This window comes from Caloenas nicobarica, chromosome 24 (genome assembly GCF_036013445.1).
Source record: "Caloenas nicobarica isolate bCalNic1 chromosome 24, bCalNic1.hap1, whole genome shotgun sequence".
NCBI lineage: Eukaryota > Metazoa > Chordata > Aves > Columbiformes > Columbidae > Caloenas > Caloenas nicobarica.
This window is the reverse complement of record NC_088268.1, coordinates 5,360,146-5,384,544: the sequence shown is the minus strand read 5'-3', so window position 1 is coordinate 5,384,544 and position 24,399 is coordinate 5,360,146. Positions and strand designations below refer to the sequence as shown.

At 66.3% G+C, this 24,399-nt stretch overlaps 4 protein-coding genes across 6 annotated transcripts; 1 reads left to right on the top strand and 3 right to left on the bottom strand.

Annotated features, from left to right (window-relative positions):
- Positions 1-4,173, bottom strand: CDK5RAP3 (CDK5 regulatory subunit associated protein 3). 2 transcript variants are annotated; one of them, XM_065650923.1, is made up of 14 exons: positions 4,002-4,173; positions 3,805-3,862; positions 3,346-3,477; positions 3,060-3,160; positions 2,932-2,980; positions 2,530-2,708; positions 2,182-2,318; positions 1,954-2,098; positions 1,746-1,862; positions 1,573-1,645; positions 912-1,000; positions 611-816; positions 300-471; positions 1-223 (listed from the first exon to the last, which is right to left on the bottom strand). In XM_065650923.1, exons 1-14 carry the CDS (start codon positions 4,005-4,007, stop codon positions 158-160), a joined length of 1,530 nt encoding a protein of 509 aa, XP_065506995.1. In that variant the 5' UTR covers positions 4,008-4,173; the 3' UTR covers positions 1-157. The 2 variants fall into 2 exon arrangements, with proteins under 2 accessions (XP_065506995.1, XP_065506994.1); XM_065650922.1 differs by having other exon boundaries at positions 1,573-1,648; positions 4,002-4,165.
- A 412-nt stretch (positions 4,174-4,585) lies between these two features.
- On the top strand, positions 4,586-7,389 carry PRR15L (proline rich 15 like). The gene is made up of 2 exons (XM_065650926.1): positions 4,586-4,957; positions 5,780-7,389. Exon 2 carries the CDS (start codon positions 5,792-5,794, stop codon positions 6,083-6,085), a length of 294 nt encoding a protein of 97 aa, XP_065506998.1. The 5' UTR covers positions 4,586-4,957; positions 5,780-5,791; the 3' UTR covers positions 6,086-7,389.
- Positions 7,390-7,454: 65 nt separating this feature from the next.
- PNPO (pyridoxamine 5'-phosphate oxidase) lies at positions 7,455-9,559 on the bottom strand. The gene is made up of 7 exons (XM_065650924.1): positions 9,454-9,559; positions 9,099-9,223; positions 8,923-9,022; positions 8,676-8,729; positions 8,298-8,426; positions 8,139-8,209; positions 7,455-8,059 (listed from the first exon to the last, which is right to left on the bottom strand). The coding sequence occupies exons 1-7, from the start codon at positions 9,496-9,498 to the stop codon at positions 7,894-7,896; spliced, it is 690 nt and encodes a 229-aa protein (XP_065506996.1). The 5' UTR covers positions 9,499-9,559; the 3' UTR covers positions 7,455-7,893.
- Positions 9,560-10,404: 845 nt separating this feature from the next.
- SP2 (Sp2 transcription factor) lies at positions 10,405-18,054 on the bottom strand. Of its 2 annotated transcripts, none has more exons than XM_065651120.1 (7): positions 17,982-18,054; positions 15,872-15,947; positions 14,597-15,517; positions 13,787-14,081; positions 11,746-11,920; positions 11,473-11,666; positions 10,405-10,787 (listed from the first exon to the last, which is right to left on the bottom strand). In XM_065651120.1, the coding sequence occupies exons 2-7, from the start codon at positions 15,932-15,934 to the stop codon at positions 10,687-10,689; spliced, it is 1,749 nt and encodes a 582-aa protein (XP_065507192.1). In that variant the 5' UTR covers positions 15,935-15,947; positions 17,982-18,054; the 3' UTR covers positions 10,405-10,686. The 2 variants fall into 2 exon arrangements, with proteins under 2 accessions (XP_065507192.1, XP_065507193.1); XM_065651121.1 differs by lacking the exon at positions 17,982-18,054 and adding an exon at positions 17,587-17,867.
- Between the last annotated feature and the right edge of the window lie 6,345 nt (positions 18,055-24,399).

Sequence of the window (24,399 nt, the reverse complement as noted above, 5' to 3'; positions counted from 1 at the left end):
TCGAGGCAGGGTAGAACTTTGCCTTTATTCAACACCATCCACGCCCCAGTGAGGCCACGACACCAATACCAGCACCCCAGGGCTGTAAATGGGGAGGGGAACTGGGGGGCGGGACCCCAGCCCACCCCTCCCTTGTGGGTGCCGGTTCTGGGGGGGCTCACAGAGAGACCCCCATCAGGTTCACCGGCCGCCCGCTGTAGCGCTTGGAGATGTCCGCCTCGATCTGCACGACAAAGCTGGGCGTCAGGGGGTGTGGGGGGCAAAGGGGGCCCTGGGGGGGTCCAACTCCCCCCTCTCACCAGCTTCTGCAGCTCCTTGGTCTTCTCCAGCAGCCGGTCGAGCTGCGGCTCCAGCGTCCCCTGCTCGGCCAGGGCCTCACGCCGCTTCTGCCCCATGGCCGCCCCCTTGGCCAGCAGCAGCTCCGCCTGCCGCAGCCGCTGCCGCAGCAGCTCGCTCACCCGCTCCACGTACCTGCGCGGGGGGGCCCGTCACCCCCATTGTCACCTTGGTGCCACCGCCACCCCAGGACATCCCCCAGCCCGCTCCCCGCGGAGCCCCATGCTCGCCCTCCGGACCTGACCCCCTGTTTTTGCGCCCCCCGAGCGAGGACCTGGGGGAGGCGAGGATGATGAAGAGGTGCTGCAGGCTGCGGGCGCAGAGCCGGCCCAGCAGCGCCCGGGTGCTGGCCAGGAGGGAGCCCACGCGGGCGCTGCTCTGGCCCTGCAGCGCGGGGGGGGCCAGCTGGAACTGGCTGACGGCCACCACGTCCGCCTCCTCCTCCATCTCCGCCAGGCGCTGGGACAGGAACAGCTCCAGCTGCGGGGACAGGGCAGGGGACACTCTGGAAAGGCCACTGGGGCAGCGGGATGGCGGCAGAGCCGCTCGAGCCCCAGCTGCCACGTCGGACCCACCTCCATGAGCTCGTCGATGAACTGGCTCCGGGTCTCGGCGTGCTCCAGGAGCGTCAGGGCGTCCGAGCCGCAGGCAACCCCCTCGGGCACTGGGAATGAGCCGGGGGTGAGCGGGGCCAGGGGGCACCACACGGCTCAGTCTGGTCATACCCCCCACCCACCCCCTCCCGCTCAGGGGGCTCAGCATCACCCCATGGTGCCATTTCAGGGGGTCCCCAACGGGCTTTTCACAGAATCACAGGATGGTTTGTGTTGAAGGGACCTTGCCAGCTCCCCCAGTGCCCCCCCTGCCATGAGCAGGGACATCTGCACCAGCTCAGGTTGCTCAGAGCCCCGTCCAGCCTGGCCTGGGATGTCTCCAGGGATGGTTCATCCACCACCTCTCTGGCCAACCTGGGCCAGGCTCTCACCACCCTCAGGGCCAACAATTTCCTTATATCCAGCCTGAATCTCCCTCCTTTAGTTTAAAACCATCACCTCTTGTCCTATGGCAACAGGCCCTGCTCAAAAGTCTGTCCCCATCTTTCTTATAAGCCCCTTTTAAGTACTTTGTGCCCAGCCGGGGTGCCCGGGGCCACCGCAGGCAGGGAGGGGGTGGCACAGGCAGGTGGGTGCAGCCTGTCACCCATCGGGACCCCCGTCCCCTCTCGGCCGTGCTTACCCTCGGTACCGGCCTCCAGCACCGTGATCTGCGCCTCCTCGCTTTCCCCATCTCCCCAGTCGATGCCGTCGTCCTGCTGCGAAAGAAAAGGGCACCCTGTGAGATGGGGGTGCCCGGGACACCCCCAGGTCCCCAGCCTGCTCCCCAGCCCCCAGGACCACGCGGTCACACACCTGGGGACCAGGCTCCAGCGTGATCCCCCAGTCGATCTCCTCGCCGGGGGCTCCCCCGTCGGCAGCGGCACCGTCACCCCCCGCACTGGGCTCCAGTGTGAAGTCCCCCCAGTCGATCTGCGGTGAGAAGGACGATGGATCCCCCCGAAAATCCGGGGACAAACAGCCAAACCCCATCCAGCATGGCCCCCCCCAGCCCCGGCCGTACCGCGTCGTCCTTCGGCTGCTCCGGCTGCTCCTCCAGCTCCGGCCGCTCCACGCGCAGCGGCTGCAGCCCCGTCCGCCACTCGTACACGGTCGTGTTGCCCCTGGCCCCGACGTGCCGCAGCAGGGGCACCACCTGCTCTGAGGGGCTGGCAGGGGACAGCAGAGCGTGGGGACCCCCGCACGTGGGGAGAGGGGACGTGGGGGTCTGTCCCCGTGCCCCCACACCCACCTCTCGCACACGAACTCCACGCAGGCCTGGTACAGCTCGATGGCCTCGCCGAGCGTGCTGGCGCCCGCCCCGATCTCCGACAGCAGCGACGGCAGGTCCTTCACCAAGGCCAGCAGCTCCTGGCGCACGTTGTCACCCTGGGGACACAGCAGGGATGTGTCAGGGCAGGGACACTGGCAGCTAAAGTCCCGCTGGGGTGACAGAGCTTGCAGAGCTGGATGTGGGCAGGATGGGGACAGAGGGGTGTGGGGTCACCCTATACCCCCCAGCCCCTCCCGCAGGTAAGGTGGCACCGTGGGGACATCACAGGGGACACAGGGTCCCAGCTGGACCCCCGGCAGGACTCACGGCGATGCCGTACTGCTTGCAGGAGGCGAAGAAGCGCTCGCGCAGCTCGGCCGCCCGCAGCTGGCACTCCTCCTCACGGCGCGCGAAGTCCCGCTGCGCCTGCTGGCACCCGCGGATCCGCTTCCGCAGCGACGGGATCTCGTAGCTGATGCTGCGCACCAGGAGGCTGGCAAGCTCGGCTGCGGGAGGGGGCTGAGAGGTCAAGCCAGACCCCCCACGAGACCCTCGGGGTGCCCTGGTCACCTCGGCTGCTGTCCCGGCCACAGGACAGAGCCAGCTCGGGGTCCCCACCCCGGTGGGACGTGGCACATCCCGCCCCTCTCCCTGCCTGCCCCATCCTCACCACAATTTGGGGATCGAAAGCCACGCCCCTGGCCCCCCCCGGGCTTCCTGCAGCCTCACCCAGGTAGGTGTTCTCCTTCTCGTAGAGGGACACGATCTCCTGCCAGTCCTGGGGACGGGGACAGTGACGGTGGGGGAGGTTGCGAACACTCTGGCCAGCCCCCCCAGGACCCCCACCCCCTCTTCACCTTCATGCGCTGGGACGAGTAACGTCCAAAGAGGTTTTTGCTGGAGGCCTCAGTGCCCTTGAGGATCTCCACGATGCGCAGGCAGTGGAAATAGTGCAGGTCTGTGGTGGGGGGGGACATATGGTCACCGGGGGGTCACCGGGTACCACCACCTCACCCCAGCGCCACCGACTCGCCGTGTCCTCCTCGCTGCGGGGAGGTTCCCAGAACTGAACCCTGGGGATCAGGCTCCCGGTGTGACCCTGGCTGCCCGTGTCCCAGCTGTCCAGGCCCCCCCGGCACTCACAGGCCCCCGCCAGCAGCTGCTTGATCTCTGGGTGCTCCGGCATGTCCCCCATGGCCGCGTCGATCCTCTGGCGGATGTCCTGCGCGCGGCTCTGCCATCGCAGGCTGCAGTGTCTCCTGTCCACCAGCCAGTCTGCCGGGGGGGTACACGGAGGGAAACCGGGGGGTCAGGGGTGGCCCCCCCCGGGGCTCCCTGTCCCCACCGAGCAGAGGGACAAACGCTGGGATGAAGCGCCAGCTCCATCCGCGGGTCTGGGAAGGGCTGGAGGGGACGGGGGCGCCGCAGCGGGGGTGACCCCGCTGGTGACAACACACCACGGCAGCCGGGGGGGCGGCGCTGGGGCCGGTGACAAAGGTGACAAAGCCCCCGGGGCAGAAGGACACGAGTGACGGTGCCACCTCCCCCCGCCACTCCCCGGGGGGCTCCCGCACGGGGGTGTCCGGGCCGGGGGGGCCGTACCCAGGAGTTTGCCGGTCTGGATGTCGATAGGCACGGTCTGGATGTCCTGGGGAGGGACCTGCGGGGACCGGGACGTCGCGGGAGCGGCGGGACCGGGCCAGGGCTCCCGCCACGCTACCGCCCGGGCCCGGCCTGTCCCCGCTGGCCCGGGCCTGGGCCCCTTCCCCGCTCCGCCCGGGCCCGGGCCCGGTCCCCACCTGCATGCCGCCCGCCGCCGCTGCGCTTCCGCCTTCCACCGCGCCGCCCCGCCTCAGCCAATCCCCGGGCACGGCCGCCGCCACTCAGCCAATCAAAACGCGCTCAGTCCAACGAATCCCGCCTTTTTGCCAATCAGAAAGGAGCGACGTGCTGGCAGCGCCACGTGAAGGCGCTTCGATTGGCTGGAAGGACGCGGGGGGAGGAGCCGCCGCGGCCCAATCGGAATGGGCTGAGGGGCGGGACAGGGGGGCGCTGCGCACGCATGCGCAGTGCAGCGGCTCCCAGGCGGATCCCGCGGGATCCCGGCGGGTTTCGGTCGCGATCGCGATCCGGGGTCCCGCGGGTGCCGCAGCGCGGAGCCGGGATCCCCCGCGGACCCACCTGCGGGGACCAGCCGCCCCGGGGTATCCCCAGGACGGGGAGCAGCCGCCTCCGCCCCCCGGGGACGCCACCGCGCGGGGGGGACACGCGGGTGCCACCAGCCCCGAGCCCCGTGGGCACCGGGCTGGCGTGGGGACGAGGCGGCGGCTCCTCGCGGTCCGTCACGGCGTCACCCTGTCCCTGGGGCTGCTGACCGCGGGGACAGCGCGGGCGCCCGTGGGTGCCCGTGGGTGCCCGCGGGTGCCCGCGGGTGCAGGAGCCGCTCCCGCCGCCCCGGTCCCGCCGGAGCCACCGGTGCCACGCTCTGCCCCCCAGGGCGGTGACCCCGGGTCCCGCCGCCGCGCTGGGGCTCAGCCCCGGGTTCCCCCGTCATGAATATTCACCAGCGCTGGCCCGGCCCCGTGTTTGCTCACGGAGGGTTTGGCCGCGGGTTCACCTTGACGGGAGCGCCCACGGCAGCCGCAGGTACACGGCACCTGCCCCGGAGCCCCCGGAGCCCCCGGGACCCCCAGGAACCCCCGGGACCCCCAGGAACCCCCGGGACCCCCAGGACCCCCAGGCTGGGTGGCCACAGGTACAGGGTCCCGCGGTGGGGAGTGAGACCTGGGGTCGTGGCCACGGCTCGGTGACCTGGCTTTGGGACAAGGAAGGGACGGGTGGTGGCACGGTGAGGGTGGGGGACACAGCAAACCCGCCCAGGGGGCCACCAGCCGCCTTCTCCAGGGCAGGGGCCCAAGTCGTGGTGTCCTTGTCCCCTTTACCCCGGCACCCAAAAGCGACGCCCGGGGCACCAGCCGGGAGGAGCCGGGTCTGTGGGGATGGTCACGGCTGAGTGACATGGGACACGGAGCTGGGAGGGGGGCGGGATAGGGGGACCCCCCCCCCCGCTCACTGCTGGGTGCGTTCAGGAGCCGCTGTCCCCAGCCCTGCCCAGGGCCACCACCCCCACTCTGGGGCCACCGTCCCCGTCCCGGATCACCGGGGTTCCCCCGGTGCTCCTGCCCGTCCCTGCCAGAAGAAACCCCCGACGTGGGGGGCAGCGGGCAGTGACCCCCCCTGCGGGGACCCCGACACCTCCCAGCTCCCACCTGCCTCCCAGTTCCTGTTCCTGGTTGTTACTGGGCGCCCTCCCTGCCCCGCTACCTGTGGCCGATCTGGCACCTCCCGGCGGTGCCGCAGCCTTTGCCCCGGGCTCACTGGCGCCCAATGTCACCCCAACGTCCCCCCCGGGTAAATTCGGAGTGCTCCTCTGCTGGACCCCCCACAGCCCCCCCGCACCCACATCCCCAAGGTCCCCGCTGGATCGTCACCCGGTGTCCTGTGTCCGTCCACACTGGCGGGTCTGGGGGGCCGAGGGACCCCCGCAGCAGGTCGGTGACCCCCAGCTCGGTCGCAGGGCGCGGCGGCGATGGCCGAGAGCTCCGGCTGGTGGAAGCTGACGTTCCTGCGGAAGCGCCGGTCGGTGCCCGCCGTGCTGTACGAGAGCCCCGACAGCCACGGCGCCGGGGACACCGCGGAGGGGACGGGCGAGGGGGGGCCCCCCGGCTACGCCGCCCGCCTGGAGAAGATCGTGGACAAGAGCACCAAGGGCAAACACGTCAAGGTGTCCAACTCGGGGCGCTTCAAGGAGAAGAAGAAAGTGCGGGCGACGCTGGCCGAGCACCCCAACCTCTGCGGCACCGGCGAGCAGGAGGACAAATGACCCATCGACACCCCCTGTGCCCCCCCCAGGGCCGCCAGACTGTGGAGAAGGGGCTCGGACTGGAGTTTATTTTGGAGAGAAGCCAGGATGCTGTTTAATCACAGCCCCCCCAGGCTGCAGGCCCCCCCCGGGGCAGGGGGAGAACTGGGGAGTGGCACCGAGTGCCCCCGCGGGCTGGGGACCCCCCTGTGCTGACTGGTTTGTACTGGGATGAGGATGCTCAGCCCCGCTCGGCCACTGCGCCGTGTCCCCCACCCCGACCCCCTGCGGGGGTGACACTGGGACAGGGGCTGGAGCCGAGCCCGGGGGGGGCCGGGGCCCTCGGGCAGCTCTCGCCACTGCTGCTAATTAATTTGTTAATAAACCAGGGCTGGAAGCAAAGGCAGCTCAGGGGCCCCAGGGGGATGCAGTGCCAGCCCCCACCAATGCAGGGGATCCCTGGCATCGCGGGGGGGACACGGGGGTGGCGTCCCCAGCGCCGCCAGCCCGGGGTGTCCCAGCGTCCCCCCCGCGGCACAGGGTGCGGCTGTGGCCCAGCTGCCACTTCCCTGCTCTGACAAAAGCCGCACGGTGCCAAGTGCCGGAGTCCAGGAGCCCTGTGCCAGGGCCCCCCCCGGCCCTCGCCCTGTTTGCTCACAACCTGCTCTTTGTCCCGGGCTGGCAGCGCCAGAGGATCCTCCCGGCAGGGACGGGGGGGACGCGGGGACAGGAGCTGCTGGCGGCAGCCGGTGCCCATCAGCTCATCTGTGCCCGTTGCGGTGGCATCTGGGCTCCGGGGTGGGGGGGACACCTGGCTGTGCCAGCACCCCCAGCCCCTTCCTGGGACACCCGGCTGTCACCCTGCGCTGTCCCCTTGAGGTGACACCCAGCTGTCCCACCACAGTGGCTCTTGTCAAGGGATGAGACCGAGGCTACCGAGCGAGTCTGTGACAGTGGCACGAGGTGTGTGACACCCCCCGCGGCCACCTAACTCAGCTCCCCCCATCCCGGGGACAACATCCCCTCCTGGTGTCACCCACCGCAGGGGACGGCACAGCCAGGAACCCCCCGGGGACTCTTGGCCCTGGGGCACGATCCTGTCCCGAGAGCAAACGTGGGGCCAGGGGGGGTGAAGGGTATCGGGGCCCAGTGTCACTGGGACGGGGGGGGTCACTGGTCGGGACCCCCCGGCTGCACCGAGCTCAGTCTGCCGGCAAGCGCGGCCCCGCCCCAAACTGCTCAATATTAACCCAAACCCACCACACGCTCCGCGCCGATCGGGATTTATTTTTTCCAAGCTCAGACAAGGAGTGGCGGGGGGGACATGGAGAGCAGCGCCCACCTGACCCCCAAAGGAGCGGGGTGAGGGTCGGGGGGCAGCCGGCCACCAACACGGGTGACACGGTGCTGACAATAAAGCTGCAATTCAATAAGTTGCTGAGGGACGGGTGGCACTGAAGCCACGGTTGGGTTATTGCACAGACGAGCACCTTGAACGGTTCCGGCTCAAACACGATGCGCGACACGGCGGGACACGGGCGGGGGGCGCTGGGGTCCTTCTTGATTCCTCCACAGTCATTCACATGATTAATTAAGCACGAGCAGCACTGGGAGCCGTCACTCCCCACGGGCAGATGGTCCCTGGGACCCCCCCAGGGAGCAGCGGGGGGAGCTGAGGGTCCCTGGGGCTGGAGCGGGCACCCCCAGCACCCCCGGAGCTCAGCATGTGTGTGGGGGGGCGCAGAGCGAGGCCACCCCGTCCCCCGGGGGTCACAGGGGACAGGCGGGCGGCTTCGGCACAGGGGACCCGATCGGTGGCACCGGTGGCCTCATGGGGCGAAACGCTCGAAGACCCACTCGCCCTCCCCGCGGTGCGTCATGTCCCCCGGGGGGGCCGCGCCGTCCCGCAGGCGCCGGAACACGATGCGGTCGTGCAGGCGGTTGGTTTGGCCCTGCCAGAACTCCACCACCTCGGGCTGCAGGACGTACCCCCCCCTGGGCACAGAAACACGCGGGCTCAGCCGGGGGGACACCCGCCCACGGGTGGGCAGCGCCCGCGGCCCCCGGGGCTCACCAGTACGGCGGCTTCGGCACCGCGGTGTCCCGGTACCGCTCCTCCAGCTCCGCGTTCTTCTGCCTTAAATACTGCGGGGAGGGGGACGGCGGTGAGTGTGGGGGGCGACACACGGGGATGTGGGGCCACACAGGGACGGGGACGCGGGGCCACGCTCACCTCGCGGTCCGGGATGACGGTGCTCTGCCGGCTCACCACGGCCCCGATCTGGCTGCTCCTGGGGCGCGAGTGGAAATATCGCTCCGATTCCTCCTCCGGCAGCCGCTGCACCGAGCCCTCGATCCGCACCTGGGACAGGCACCCGAGGGGCTCGGGGGCTCCTCCTCAAGGAACTGCCCCCCATTACCTTGGCTTTCCCACCCCAAGACGCGGGCACCCCCATCCCATCTCCTCCCCTGGGGTTGGGACCCAGCGAGCGTGACCCCCACCCAAATGTGAGCCCCATCCTGTGTGGGAGCAGCCGCTGCCTGACACCGTCCCCAGGGTCCGACCAGGGTCCCTCTGACCCCCCGACATCCCTGGGGGACCCCGACTCACCTGCCGGTTGAGGGGCTCCCAGTAAAAGACGAGCGAAGCGAAGGGGTTGGAGTCCTGGGGGGTGGGAGACCAAGGACAGAGCTGTCACCAAACCGCTTTGAAAATCACAAAAATCCCACATTTTGCGGCGGCAGAGCCTCAACCCAACCCAGGGCTGCAAAGGGGCTGGGAAGCTGCTGTTCCCCATGGGGACCCCCCAGCCACCCTGGGGACCCCCCAGCCACCCTGGGGACCCCCCAGCCCTCACCAGCTCCTTGCCCTTGCGGCTCTCGAGGTTGGTGAAGAAGCGGAACCCGTCCTGGCCGAAGCCCTTCAGCAGCACCATGCGGGCCGAGGGCTTCCCGTCCCTGCGGGGGGAGGCGGTGACAGGGGTGTCCCCCGCCATGGTGGCCAGGGGACGCCCCGTGTCCCCCCCGGGCTCACCTGGTGCAGGTGGCCAAGCACATGGCGTTGGGCTCCCCAATGTCCGGACACCCCGCGGCCTCCTGGAACCAGACCCCGAACTGCTGGATGGGGTCACGGGAGGCCAAGTGCTGCTCCTCGAAGGCCTGGGGGGGACACGGGGGACACCGTAAAGGGGGGAACAGCCTTTGGGGGGGTCACAGCAGGGTCAAGGGCACGGCCAGTGCAGGGTGACCTCAGCACTGGGGGTGCAGCGAGGAGGGGGGTCACCCCAGCCCTTGGGGACAGCCGGGGGCCACCCCAGCCCCAGGACACAGCCAGGGGGCCCCGCTCGACCTCCGGCCCCGGCCCGGCCCCCCCCGGCCCCCGGTCCCACCTCCGCGTCCCCCCGGTAGCTCTTCCGCAGCGGCCCCAGGTCCATCGCGGCGGCGGCGACGGGACCCGGCGGAGCCGAACGGCGCGGCCCCTCCAGGCCACGCCCCCGCCCCGGGGCGTGGCGAATCACGGCCGCGCCTCCCATAGCAGCCAATTGGAAGCGGCGAAGCGCGCCCCCGCAAGAAGGGGGTGTGGAACTCTGGCAGCCGATTGGAGGGGATGAGTGGGCGGTACGCGGAGACCCGGAAGTGGTGTAGGCTGTAAACAGGCACATGGAAGGGCTCTTAAAGGGACAGCGTCCCCGGAGGCGGGAGCGGGAGGCGTGGGGTCGGGAGGGGCGGGGGACACGGACGAGAAGGCGGGGCACTGAGGGGACGTGGAACACACTGAGAGTACAGGGTGGCAGGGACTTGGGGACCAGGCCAGCCAGGCTTTACCTCCGGTGACTGAATTTATTTCGCAAATAGACCTCCTGGCTGAGTCCGTACCAGCCAAGCAGTTACAGCGAATAAAGTTGAAAAATAAAAATAATCAAGTCAGGAAATGCAGAAAACAACCTCGGGCAGTTACAACTAAAAAATAAAGTGGATTTGTTTAATTTAAAAGCTCAAAAATAACACGCCATATGTTTTTTGTTTTTTTTTTAAACATGTAGTAAACACAAAAGCGATATAATCTATGATACAATGTACACTGTACACGGGGCGGGGGGAGGGAAGGGGCTGGAGCCCCAAAATTCTGAAAGGAAACGCCACATCACTTAGAAATGGGAAAGCGGGGAGGAAGAAATCAGAGAGAAATAAAAACTGGAGAGGAAACGCGGGGAGAAAAGGGAGGCAAGGAGATGGGCGACGTTTCTAAGGAAAATTAAATAAAGACGAAGAAAAGCGACTCAGGGAGTGGGGGCGTAAGGCAACGATCTCATAGAAAAAGGGACTTTCCAAAGGGGCGATATCGGTATTTATAGCTATTTATAGACTTTAAATATAAAGTAGGAATGTGCTGCGGAGCCTCTCCCGGCCCGGAACGCGCCGTCCCCTCCCCGGCCGTGAGACTTGTCACCGGGCTCAGGGACCCGCGGGGACGCTCGGCCCCTCGCGCCCTTCACAAGGGGCTGGTTCTGCTCAGGGGGCTCCAGCGGCGTCACAGGACGGGCAGGACGTCCCCTCTCCGCGGTGGGGACGCTGGTGTCCCGGCAGGGTCTGTCCGTGTAGTTGGGCGCCGTGGGGCGGCCCTACAAGTTCTTGGTGACCAGGTGGGTTTTGTAGTGCTTGGTGAGGTGGTCGCTGCGCATGAAGCGTTTCTGGCACTGTGCGCACTCGAAGCGCTTGTCACCTGCAGGGGGAGCAGGGGGGTCAGCAGGTGGCAGCCGGTGTGTCACTGCCCTGGTGACACTGTCACCTGCCCGCTGGTCTCCCTGCAGTCCTCAAAACCAGCCAGGACAGGACAGCGGGGACCTCCGGGGTGGCAGTGACACCCCCGCAGCAGGTCCCCTTTGCCCTAGCCCCTCTCCGTGACACCTCTGTCCCCAGCGTCACCTGGAGAGCCCCAAGGCTGCAGAGACCCCCCCACATTCTCCAGTCCCTCCCAGTAACTCCAGCGAACCACAGGGACAAGGTCCATCATCCCAGTCAGCAGTTCGGGGGGCGGCTCAGGACCCTGTGAGGGCTGTGTCATGATTGGGGGCCGAATCACAATTTGGGGGCTGGGTCACGATTCAGCAGCTGAATTGTCATTTGGGGGCTGGGTCATGATTTAGTGGCCAGGTCATGATTTAGGGGCTGGGCTGTGATTCAGGAGCCACATCGCGATTTGGGCACTTAGGTCACGATTTAGGGGCTGGGTCGCGATTCAAGGGCTGGATCACTATTTAGGGGCTGGGTCACAATTCTGGGGCTGTGTTGCAACTCGAGGGCCCTGTTGCGATTTATCAAGGTCACAATTCAGGGGCTCAGGCATGACTCGGGGGCCCTGTCACGATTCAGGGGCCATGTCACGACGCGTGGACGAGGCCGCAGACCTGTGTGCGTGCGCGCGTGCCGCTGCAGCTCGTCGCTGCGTGTGAAGCGCTTCCCGCAGAGCACCCAGTTGCAGACGAAGGGCCGTTCCCCCGTGTGCAGACGCACGTGTGCGCGCAGCAGCGACGTCTTGCGGAACGTCCTCCCGCACTCCGGGATGTGACAAATGTGCTTCTTCTTCCCCGGGTCCCCCGGCCTGCCGAGAAAAACCACCGTTAAGCCTTGGGAACGGGTGTGGGTGACACGGGGGTGGCCCTGTGCCCCTCCACGCTCACCGCTTGTCCCCGTCCTTGCAGTTGGGGCAGGTACACGCCATCCGCCGACGCTTCTCCCCCGGCTGCAGCTCCCCAGCCAGCGCCTGCTCCATCTGCAGCTGGATCTGCGTGGGGCTCAGCCCGCTGATGGTCACGTTGTTGCCAGACATGTTCTGCACCGTCAGCTGCTGCTGGCCTGGGGGGGAATTAAAATGGGGAGGGGGTCAGTTCTGACCCTCTGTGTCCATGCTGCTAGCGTGGGTCCTGCCGAAACCCTGCAGAGGTGGCTGTGGGGAGGGGAGACCCCCCCGTGCACGGGAGGGGACACCCCGGAGCTCGACCCCCCCAGCCCCACATGCAGCACCGCCCCGGCCCCCCCACCACCACGTGCTGCTCCCCACGCGGGGCCGGTAAGTCCCTTTTTTCTGAATATACTGTGCGGTTTTTCAAAGTTTTCGGTTTGACCCTTCGGGGTGGGGAAAACGACCAAAGAGGAAACAAAAAAGAAACTTTGAAAAAACGTGCAATATATTGATCAAAAAAACGGGACTTACCCCGGGGGGCCCTACGGGCTGCTCCACGCGCGGGCACTCACAGCGGCGGCAGCCGCAACGGGGGCTGGAAAGAAGAAGACGGCGTCAGCGAGCGGGATCGCTGCTCTGCGGGCAGCGAGGAGGAGGAGCGGGATGTGGCGGTGAGGAAGGGGCGAGCACAGAGCAGGGGGATGCGACTGGGGGCGCGGGCAGAGCGCATGTGCCGCCACAAAGCCACAGGCTGAGACAGCCCTTTGGTGGCACCAAGGGACATGCGGCCGCTGACACGTCCCGGCTGAGCCCCAACTCTACTTGTTTCACCCCCGGGCAGCAGCCGGCAGGTCCTACCGGTCCCGTTTGGCACCCCCAGCCCGGCGCGGGCAGCGGTGCAGGCGGCAGCAACATCTGCCTGTGGCATCTCGCGGCTGCTCCCACGTTTACAGGTGAAGCAGCAATTAAAACCCCCGTAAAAGCCTCCCCGGCGAGGCGGGCGGCTGCTGTGGAACGCAAAACCGCGCTGGGACGGGGTTTTTGTGCTGACAGTGTTTAGTCAAGCGAGAGAGAACAGCTTCCGACTGCAAAACCCAGCTGGGGCTCCTGCTGAGGAAGAAACCACCATGCGGCAGCAGGTCTGTCTGGATCGGGGAGCAGATAAAGCTCCCGCAGACACCTCGGCTCGCTGGTGGCACTGGGACGGGGCTGGGGACGGTTTGCCGGGCAGGAGGGGAGGCCAGAGCAGCTGCTGGGATGCGTCCCTCCTGGCAGTGGGGACAGACGTGCTCCAGGGCTGTCTGCGGCTCCCAGACCGCTCCAGCCACTGGCCAGGGCCACGTCTGGGAATTTTTGGCTTAAGACACTTGTCCCACAGAGGTGACGGGCTAGGCTCACTCCTGGGGAGTGCTGATCCCTCACTGGGGCTCAGAGGAGCACGGAGCCTGTGCGTGTGTGATCGCACGTCTCCTGACTCGGCTACTGGGAGCCCAAACCAGTGGCCACCGTACCCCATGGATCATGGGAGATGTCCCAGCCCCGCAACCGGGCTGTGGGATCTGCAGGAGGGAAAACCCCAGCGCAGCATGTCCCTCTGCCTCGCCGTGTCCCGGCTCTACAGAAAAGAGTGGAAATGACCTCAAGTTGCGCCAGGGGAGGTTGAGGTTGGAAATTTGGGATAATTTCTTCCCCAAAGGGCTGTCGGGCATTGGAGCAGGCTGCCCAGGGCAGTAGTGGAGTCACCATCCCTCGAGGGGTTGAACAGACCCAGAGATGAGGTTCTCAGGGACATGTGGCAGTGCCAGGGCTGCGGGAACGGTTGGATTTGATGGTCTTAAGGGTCTTTTCAAACCTCAACGATTCCCTGATTTCACAGTCAGCAACACTCATCCTCAAGGTATCAGGGATCTGTTGACAAACCTGCAACATCCCAGTCACAAAAACCTGTTGCCAGCAGGGCCAGGGGGATTCTGTCCCCAAATCAGGGACTTGCCCGTGTCCCGCTGTCCCCACCCTGCCGCAGAGCGGGACACGCTCACCTCCACTGTTGGTGATGGTGACAGGGACGCCCTGGACCTGCACACCATTGATGTTGATGGTCTGCATCGCCTGCGCCGCCGCTGCCAGCTGCGCCGCGTTCAGGCTGATGATGCCCCCAGCGGGGGCAATTTTTGGCAGGGGACGTTCCTTGCGCATGGCCGGTTTCCTGCCACCACTCCCGGCGCCGCGGGACACGGGGCTGCTGCAAGAGGTCCCCGACGGAGCCACCGTCATGGCTGGGGCTTCCTGGAGCAGCACGGTCTGCAGCTCCCCTGACAGTGTTTTGAAGTAGAGCTGGTGGGAGGAGAGAAGAGGAGTGAGTCCCCTCCAGCGCCATCATCACCCCCACTACACACCCCAGGGATCTGGGACAACCCACAGAGCAGAAGCTGCCTGAGCATCTACAGAACCTTTGTGGCCTCCTGAGAAGGGGCCAGGCCTTGGCGCCTGGTTCCCAAAGGCGACACTAAAGGCTGTGCCGCTCCCCACGTCCCTCTGTTCCCCAGAGCTCCTGAGTGGGCTGGTGCGTCCCAGACAAGCTGGTGGCACAGCTCGCAAGGCCAACGCACTCCTGCAAGTCCTGTAAAAGCAGGAGACTGGCAAGAGAGACTTAACAGAGCTCTGCGGAGAGAAGAGCTGCACTCCCAACCCTTCTTAGACATCGGAGAATCCGCACGAGTGATGCCTAAACTGGACGCCAAGCTGAGGATGTTCAGCAGGTCATAAAACACTTCAGCTTTGTAAAGCCCGGGTCAGAGCTGGGAGGACAAACCGGGCAGAGGGACCTGGCAGGCGGCCACAGGAGGTACCTGGGTGGGAGTGGGTTCCGTTGTCTGGATCTGGAAGTTCTGGGAGGACTTTTGGGGGACGGTGGGGAGGGTGGCGGAGGCGGCCTGGACAACACGCAGGGCCTGCTGTGGGATCTGCACCACCTGTGGCTCCTGCTTGGGCTGCAGCACCTGCAGCTGCTGCAGCACGGCTGGCTGCCCCGCGCCCTGCACAATCAGCAGGTTGCCGCCCGCCTGGATGATGTTCTCCGCTGTCGTCTCGATCAACACCGTCTCCACCTGCTCAGCCACCGCCACTGCCTGCGCAGGTGACAAGGTTTTCTTCCGAGTCTTTTTGCCGGGTTTTGAGGGGCTCTCGGCAAGGATCTGAGCCTGTGCGCCCGGCTCACCAGCGTTCACCAGATTATTCACAGGCAGGGTCAGCGTCACGTTGCTGCCGCCGGGGAACTTGACCACGTTGCTCCGCACCGGCGACGCTCCACCCTTGTGCGCCGGAGCCGGTTTGATGGGTACGGGCTTGTGAGAGGAGGAGGAAGGAGTGAGGATGGCTTGGTTCGTGCCTGGAATAATCTGGATCTTGTTGGGCTGGACCTGGATGGTCTGTCCGCCCTGGAGCTGCGGCACGGCCTGGTACTGGATGCTGCCGGACGAGCGGGTGCCCTTGTTGATGACAGTTGGGTTCTGGATGGCAAAAACCAGCTGCCCCCCGGGGTAGGAGGTGCCGACCTGAGAGCCCTGGATCTGGAAGAGGTTCCCTTTCGATGACAGGATCCCAAAACTGTTCTTCCCGGAGCCCAGGGGGAGTGGAGCGGGTTTGATGGGGACCAGTTTGCGAGGCGTCGGCTGGGGAGGGGCAGGAGGAGTCACGGCGGCTTCCACAGCAGGGGGACCGATTTTGCTACATGTGGCTGCGAGGAGGGCGAGGGGAGACGGCTGGGAGTCCTGCGGAGCAGAGGGTGACGGGTTAGAGACAGGGGCTTGTGCCAAAGCTCTGGAGATCGTGTCAATGAAGGAATGAGTACACACTATTGAAAGCAACTGACTCCACGCCAATGAGACACCCTTTAATATTATTTTCAGCAGGGCCTGTTGCGATAGGACAAGGGGTGATGGTTTTAAACTAAAGGAGGGGAGATTCAGGCCAGATATAAGGAAACTTTTGATGCTGAGGGTGATGAGAGCCTGGTCCAGATCACCCAGAGAGGTGGTGGATGCCCCATCCCTGGAGACATCCCAGGCCAGGCTGGACAGGGCTCTGGGTGAAGATGTCCCTGTGTCCCACGGCCCCGCGCTCACCTGGGCGGAGGAGGCGGCCGGCTGCAGGTACTCGCTGGGGCTGACGGCGGCCGTGGCGGCCATGCTGTCCCTCGAGCTGCAGGAGGAAGCAAAGAGACAGGGCAGTGAGAGCAGGAACCGAGCCCACGGCTCCTCGCCACACACAGGACACCGTCACCGAGCGGGGACGGCACAGGAGGCGCAGGCATTGCCGGCCGGTGCAAAAACCCATCGTCGGGTGTCAATACAGCTCCACACGGGGAGGAAAGTCCTCCAGGTAACAGCAATGCACATATAAAACCTGAGGTGACACCCTCAGCTCCCCCCGAGCCAGACACTTCCTCCCTGGGAACGCGAAGGCTTTTGCCAAACAAAAAGCTGCCAAGAAAGTGGTTGGGCCACGGGCCAAGTCACCAAGGAGCCCACTTGCCAAAGCACCGGGAGGCTCTTTCACAGTGACCGAGCACATAAACTCCCAGGAAGAACCAGGGTAGCGTCCCCAGCACCCGGGATGGCATTGTGCGAAAAAAACTGTTCTGCCCAAAAAGCCAGGAGCTGGTGCGGCTGCACCTCCCCTTTCGGCTGAGGATTAACAGCCCCCACTGCAAATGAGAGCAAAGCTGAGCTGGCCAGAGAGAGGGACACACACCAGGAGAGGTGTCACGAGCCCCAACAAATAAATAACGTCCGGGGGACAAGGCCGGTGTCACCGCAGTTGGGGCGCAAACCCCCCACGAGTTTCTGCCTTGTATGATTCACACTCAAGTCCAGCAGCGACAGCTTTGCCTCCACAAAACCATCACCCGCTCAGCGTTTCACGCTTCTTCTCACCCCGGGAAGGGTTTGCTGAGCAGTTCAGGCCCCGTTTGTCCTTCTGCAAACGCTCAGACCAGCCTCAAGAGGAGGAGGACTCCCTCTTTAGGTAATTAAAGCAAATTGATTCATAAAAGTCAAGTTTCTCCGGCCACCTGCTCTTCCTCTGCTTGTCACAAGTGCAGTTTTGTGCAAAAACCATCTCCCTACAGACTGGAACCACCTTCTCACCCCCTGCCCTTTTTTGGCGGAGCGAACGTGATCCGAACTTTCAGTGCTCGGTTTAAGCCAATGGACACACCTGACCCGAGTTACTGCGGCTTTAATTAGCGCCTTGAGTGTGAAGGTGAATCAGAGTCCCCTAAAATCCATTAAAGACCTCAGCAACTGCGAAAAAAAAAATGCTTGGGATTATAAGGCGAAGCACAGTCACCCAGGAAAAAAACACATCGATGGCAGCAGTCCCGTTTGTTCATCAGGGCCAGGCACACAGGAGCTCAAACACCTGCGGATTTACACATCAACAGCAGGAAATCAAGTGATGTCTCAGAATAAACCGGCTAGGATTTCTGTTGTTGTTTCAGCTCCTGGTCTGACTCCGATGACAGCGCAGGCGCTGCAGCCACTTGCCAACATAGGTTTGTTTTCTCCTTCTCTGATGCTGGGGGGAAATTCCCTGGTGCTTTGGCTGAGTTTGAAGAGGAGGAAGAGGAGAAGCGGCCAAAATAAGGCAAGAAAGGACCGCATGGCCGTGCTACCGAGGCTGCCCGGGCACCCCGTCCGTATCTCCCTGCTGCACCGCCAGCCCGGGACGGTTCCCTCGGAACGAGCCCAAATCCCTCCCCACATCCCAGAGCCCAGACCGGGGGGGGCTGGAACCCCCGTCCCCACACAGCGCCCCCCAAACCCACAGCAGCACCCACCTCCCCAGCTCCTCCCCCACCGCCGGGGCAGCTTCTCGCACAGATCCGCTCACGGCATCGTCCCGGCCCCAAGGGCCCTCCCGAGGGGTTCGCCCCGCCGGGCACCCTTGGGAGCGCGGGGCGACCCCGGAGCGGCCCCCAGCACCGCCCGGGCACCCCCGGCCCGGCTCGCCCGGCCCCCCCAGCCGCCCCTCCCGGCGGCGGTCCCCGGGGAGGCGGGCCGAGGCGGCGGGCCCGCCCCCGACCGGGCCCCGGCCCCGGAAGCGCCGCCCGGCTCTCGGGGAGGGCGGGCCGGGGAGGCCGCACGCCCCTTCCGGGCCCGGCGCCTCCGGTGCTGCCGCCCCACCCCGCGCCGCCTCCCCCGCTCCAGCGCTGCCGCCGGAGCCCGCACACACCGGCCGGAGCGGCGGCGGCGGCCCCGACTCCCTCACGGCGCCATCTTCCTCCTCCGGGGCCGCCCGGGCACCGCCCTGGCTGACCCGCCCCCCGGCGGCCTCTTCACCAATCCGCACCCGGCTTGCTGGCGCTCTGGCCAACAGACGGCGAAATTCTTTCTCGCCGGCCAATCCGCCGCGGATTGCCGCTGATGGGCAGCTCCGCCGAGCAATAGGACTCGTGATGGAGTGACAGCTCCGCCAATGGGCCCGGATCTCCGAGGTGACGGACGGAAGCGGAGACCCAATGGGAGGGCAGATCTCTGACTGACAGCGCGGCTAGCTAATGGGAACAAGCTCAGTCAGTCGCCTTCCGCTGATTGATTGACAAGCCTTCGATGCGGGGGAGGCGGACTTCCTCGTGGGCGGGAGCTACCCAAAACCCGCCTCTCGGTTGGTCGCGGCTATCTTGATTGACACGTAGAGAATACAATAGAAGACGGGAGGCAGCCGAACTCCGCTTGTGATTGGCCACTCGCCTGTGTGTGGGCGGGGCGCCTGGAACGTTGACGCCTGGTGACGGCAGCGGTGGCGGGGAGTCCCGGGGATCCCCCCGGGGATCCGGGGTCCCCCCGCGGGCAGCGGCCCGGCCGCTCCTGGGCCCCCCCCGGGCTGGGACCGTCCGATCCTCTGGGGAGGGCCCAGCAGCCGTGGGGCAGGGGGCGTCTCCGGTGCTGCCCCCCCGCCCCGTCACCGTCCCCTCGGGGCCCCCAAACACGCGTGGGGCAGCCCCGGCCCCCCCACCTGCACCCCGGCGTGCGAGGGTGCAAACCGGGGGGAGGTGGCCTGAGGGGACCCCAAGCCTGATGGCACCGACACCCCCCCGTTCTCGAGGGACCCCAAACCCCCTGGAATGGGGGTTCCCCGGGGTTTGGGGGTCCCCTCGCAGGGTTTGGGGTGCGGGGCGGGGGGGTCAAGGGGTTTGGAAGGTGTTGGGGTCCCGGTTGTCACCCACCCCCGTCCCGCGCTCCCCGCGACCCCCCGCAGCCCAGGGCCCACCAGCCGCCCCGTCCTCGGCTGGGGGGGGTCCCGGCGCGTCCCGGTGCCAGACCCCGGGGTGCCCAGCTGGCTCCAGCCCGCCCGCCGGGCCCAGCACCTCCCACTGGAGCCAAATAATTGCTCGGTGCTTTGTTGTGCAGTGTCTGTGGCCCCGGGGCCTCCATTTGTGGGAACTTGCTGTGGCGAGAGCCTCCCTTTTAATTACCCCCCCCCTCCCCACGCTCCTGCTTACTCACCGCCTGGCACCGCCACCCCCGAGCCCCCCCGGCCCCGTGCGGGGGTCCCGGCGGCACATCTCGGGGTGCTGGGTGGGCACCCGCATGCCTGGGTCCTTGTTCCCCATGGCGGGGGGGCGCAGGTGGAAGGGGAGAGTCGGGGCTGGGTGCCCTGGGGGATCCCCTGGGTGGGGGCCACCCACGGCCACCCCCGGGACCCAGCTCGTAAAGCCACCGCAGCCGCCGACACTCCGCGCGCCGCCCTGGCATCGTCCTCCACGTGTCGGGGACACGGGGACACCCACGTGCGGGGCACGGCTGCGCCACGGTGTCACCTGCCCTGTACCCCATTTCTGACCCGGCACCCTGGGAGCGGGACCCCATAGCCCAGCACAGCTGGGGGACACCCTGGGGTCCCCATCTGCGGAGGGGACAGCGGTGTGGGGGACCCCGCCGGCTCTGTGCAGAGCCGGCTGCACCCCTGCCGTGCTGGGGGGCCCGTGGTGGCCCCGCGGAGGGACCCCAGGCGGGTGGCGGTGGCGAGAGGCCGCGGTGCCCACGGGGACAGCGCTTGGCCGGGTGCCCACGTGGCCTCGGCTCCGCTCCAGCTGCCGGGGCAAGTCCCAGCCTGCCGCTCCCTGCCTCAGTTTCCCCAGGCGGGCAGTGACGCCGACTTTCAGCTGTGAGCCCGGCGCGGACGCGAGTGTGGGCACGATCGCTGTCACCATCCCTGGGGAAGGGACATTCCCATGGCCCCGGCTGGGCCACCTCTGTGCGGCGGAGTGGGGACAGGGACACGGGGACAAGGGTCTGTGTGATGAGACAGGAGACAAGGACACAGGGACAAGGGTCTGTGCAGCGAGGCAGGGGACAGGGACACACAGGGTGGCACGGCAAGGCTAGAATGGGGACCTGGGGATATAGGGACGCAGGGACAAGAGGACATGGGGACACAGGGACAAGAGGACATGGGGACACAGGCCCACGCAGCGGGGCTGTGTGTCCCATCCCCTGTGCAGCTGCATGTCCTTGTCCCCAGTGCATCTGTGTGTCCCATCGCCGGTACAGCCACGTGTCACTGTCCCCGGTGCATCTGTGTGTCCCATCCCCAGTGCATCCACATGTCCATCCCATGTGCAGTTGCATGTCCTTGTCCCCAGTGCATCTGCGTGTCCCATCCTTGCTGCAGCCACCTGTCCCATCCCTGGTGCAGCCATGTGTCCCTGTCCCCAGTGCATCCTTCTGTCCCCAATGCACAATGCTGTCCCCACCACCGTGCCAGGCAGGTTTCCCCACACGCAGTGACTGCCAGCCAGGCCGGTTGGGTACAGATAAGCAGTGAGATTACACAGGACTAAATAAAACCCGTCTTTAAAAAAGTCTCCGCTGAGCCCTCAGCTCCCTTGCCGTGGCGCAGGGCTCGAGTCTCAACGGTAATTCCCGCTCCCGGTAAGAAACGCTCCCTCGGGGCACGGCACGACCTGGCACGGGAGCCCCGTCGTGATAATCCCGATAGAGATCTCTGCCAGGCCTGGGGACAAGGCGGAGAGCCCTGTGCCAGGCGTCGTGCCCCCCGGGGACGCAGCGGCTGCTGCGTCCCCGGGGGGCATGACGCCTGGCACGGGGCTGCACCCTCATCCCCATGATGGCACAGTTTGGGGATGGGGACAGGACCGTGTCAGCCAAGGGTACGTGGGGCTGTGACATCCCTATGGGGACGGCGAGCACCCCATGGGGCTGTGAGCACCCAGGGCCACCCTGGTCTCTGCCCCACTTGGCATTGTCCCCACCGCGCCAGCCCCGACAGGCTTGGGGTCCCCCCCAGCTGCTCCCTGCAGGGGTTTCAGTGTCATCCCAGCGTCACCCCCCGGGGGTGTCTGGGTGCAGGGCCAGGGGCAGCACCCCCAAAACCTCCGGGGAGGATCGGGGCACTTCGGTTCTCCCCGTCTGAGGCCCCACGGCCGCCCCCCCCAGGGCTGGGGCAGCCCAGACGGCGCAGCCCCGTGGCACCCGCCGCAGACCCCCCTGGGCACCCCGCTCCCGGGCACCCCGCCCCCACGGAGCTCGGCACCCACACGCGTGGGTGGGTGCTCGCAGGCAGCAGGTGTGCGCACACACACGCACGCAGGTGTGCACACGCGCAGGGAGCTGGAGTGGCAAGCGGGGGGCGGACACCCCCTGGACACATTGGCACATGCGTGGACGTGACACCCGTGCACAAACACACACGTACACACATGCACATGCATGCAGCTACACGCACCGCATGCAGCAGCAATGCACACCCATGCACACGCATTCAGCAGCGCTGTACACACATGCACATGCATGCAGTAGCACTGCACACACGTACATGCATGCACACACATGCAGCAGATGCAGCAGCACTGTCCGCGCATACACACACATGCACATGCATACATGCACCTGCACGTACATGCACCTGCACTACACATGCATGCACACAGGTGCACATGGATGCACATACGTGCACACACATGCACATATCTGCACAAACCTACACACACAGATGCACACACCTGCACACACCTGCACACCCATGAGCACACACACCACCTGCACACACATGCACACACACACCTGCACATACCTGCACACCCATGCACACACCTGCACACACACACACCTGCACACGCCTCCAGCACCCAGCTGGCCCCGCTCCCCCCACAGACACCAATTAGTGTGATGGCAGCACAGGAAATTGCCGGCGCTCCCCACGCCAGGAGCCGTTTGAAGTGTCCTGCCCCGGGGCGGGGAGGGGATGGGGCTGTCCCTCTGTCCCCAGCATCCTTCCAGGGCCTGGGGGGACACCCCTCCTCCTCCGTCCCTCCAGCCCCCTCTCCTCCTCCACCACTCTGTCCCTCCATCCCTCTGCCCACCCATCCATCCCTCCTCCCCCAACTCCTATTTCCCCTGGGGACAGGGGTGTCCTCAGCCCCCATGGCAGGAGCACCGATCCCTCCTGCTCCCACCCCAGCTCCGTGCGGGACCCAGAACCCCCCGGCTGCCCCTTGGTCGCCCCCAAAGCAGCTGGAGCGGCTCCTGCTGCCAGAGCACTCGAGAGGGATTGGAGACATTTGCCTCTCTCCTTGTAATTTATGCAAATGGGCTCTGTAATTACCTGTAATTTCAAGGCACAGCTCGGGGTTTCAGACGCTCTGTGGCGAGGAGGAGATGCCCCCTCGAATCCTCCGGCATCGGCGCGATTTCCTCCCTGTGTGTCCCAGCCGGGGATCCAGTTCTGCTCCAAGTGGCTCCAGGAGCCCCCGGTCCCCACAGCCCCGTGTCACCTCCCCATCCAGCCACAGGCTCTCAGCCCCCGCTGCCCCCGGCCACTCCTTTCCCCCCAGCCCTGGAGCCGTTTTTTGGGATGGATCCACAGGATCCCAGGGAGGCCTTGGGGCCGGGCACTGGTGGTGTGAGCAGCTCGGGGCCTCCCCAGGTCCTTGTGTTTGTCCCTGTCCCCAGAGGAGGCACGTAGTGTCCCATGCCCTCCTGCGCTGCAGTCCCTCCGTGGCCACGGCACCTGGGACCCCCAGCCAAGGATGGGGAAGGGACACTGGGGGGACCCTGCTCGCTGCGGTGGCACAGCCGGGATGGGGACTCAGATCAGGCTGGGGACTGGGACCAGGATGGGGATTGGGAACAGGATGGGAACTGGGATCAGGATGGGGATTGGGATCAGGATGAGGGTTGGTCTGGCTGGTGCCCGGAGCTGCACACTCAAAGTTTGCAAACTGCTCCCTGCCCCGCAGAGCTGCTGGTGGCTGCGACACAGCGCCGGGGAACCCAGGACCACCACCTCAGCCTGACCAGCGCTGGGGCATCCCCGAGCTGGAGCGCCCCCCTTCCCAGCAGCCAGGGGAATGGCCCCCAGCAGCCCCCGGGCAGGTGCGGGGGGAGAGAACCAGCAAGATCCTGGACCTGGGGTCCCCCTGCAACCCCCATGTGCCCCACAGAGCACTTGCACACCAGAGCGCCTGTTCATCGCCATCTATTTACAGCCGAGTCCGCATCCACAGCTCGCCCTGCCACCTGTCCCTGTCCTGGTGTCCCTATCCCGGTGTCCCCATCCCGGTGCCCATCCGAGCTGTGGGGCCACCCTCACCCCACAGGCAGCCGCGTTTCGGCAGCGGTTGTGGAGCCATCCCTGGGATGATGAAAACCAGGAGAGTTTTCCCCAGGGCAAAGGAGTTCCCTGTGCCCTCCGCCCGGCCGGGCGCTTGGCAAGCGTGCCGGGGAGATGTGGGCTCCCACGCGCAGGCACGCTGGGCCCGGCCGGCTGGGCTCGTGGTGCTGCCGGATGAGGTCTGGGCTCTGTAGAGGCACCAGCACCTTTTCCCATGGGCTTTGGAGTGAGGTGGGCTTCCCCAGGGCCACAAGAGTCCCCACGGATTGTGGCCACCAGCAGCCAGCCCTGCACTGGCCTGGAGATTTTGGCTGTGGAAATGGGGACACGACGCCTCGGTGATTAAGTGGCTCCTCTGGCTGCGGTGCTGCCGCCTGGCAGTTCCTGGGGCTTGTCCCTCCTGGCAGCCCCTTGCGCTGGCAGCTGCGGTCATGGGGGGACAGCAGCTGGGAGGGTCCGACACCCCCCAGCTGAGTGGGGATGGGATCAGCCGGGACCTCCTGGACCATTTTGGGGTATCCTGAATCCATCTGGGTCACAGTGGGTCCCACCATCCTGCTCTGTGGGTCCAGCTCTGGCCCCAAAACTCGTCCCCTGCACCTGTCCCTGTCTCATTCTCCCCACAGGATGGGGTTGAACAGCAGCGGGGGTGCAGCGAGCCCCCCACCCCGACGGGTGACATCCCTGGGGGCAGGAGCAGAGGCCAGCTCCGGGTGCCACCCCTGGGTGTGGGGACAGCCGGCTGGGCTCGGAGCGGTGCTGGGGGGTCCCCGGGGGGGTTTGGCAGGAGGGTGGCAGGAGGAGGGCGGCCACGGGCGCGGGCGGGAGGCGGCTGTTTCTTTCTTCTTTAATTACCCCCCTGTTTGCGGTGTCTGCTGCGAACTTCCCGTCCCCTCCCTCCCCTTTCATGCGCCGGATCCTGAGCCCGGGACCAGGCTCATGTCAAGCGGCGGGGCTGAGGCTCTGCCTCCAAGGGTTAAAATCACCTGGGCCGGGGAGGGTGGAGCTGGGACGG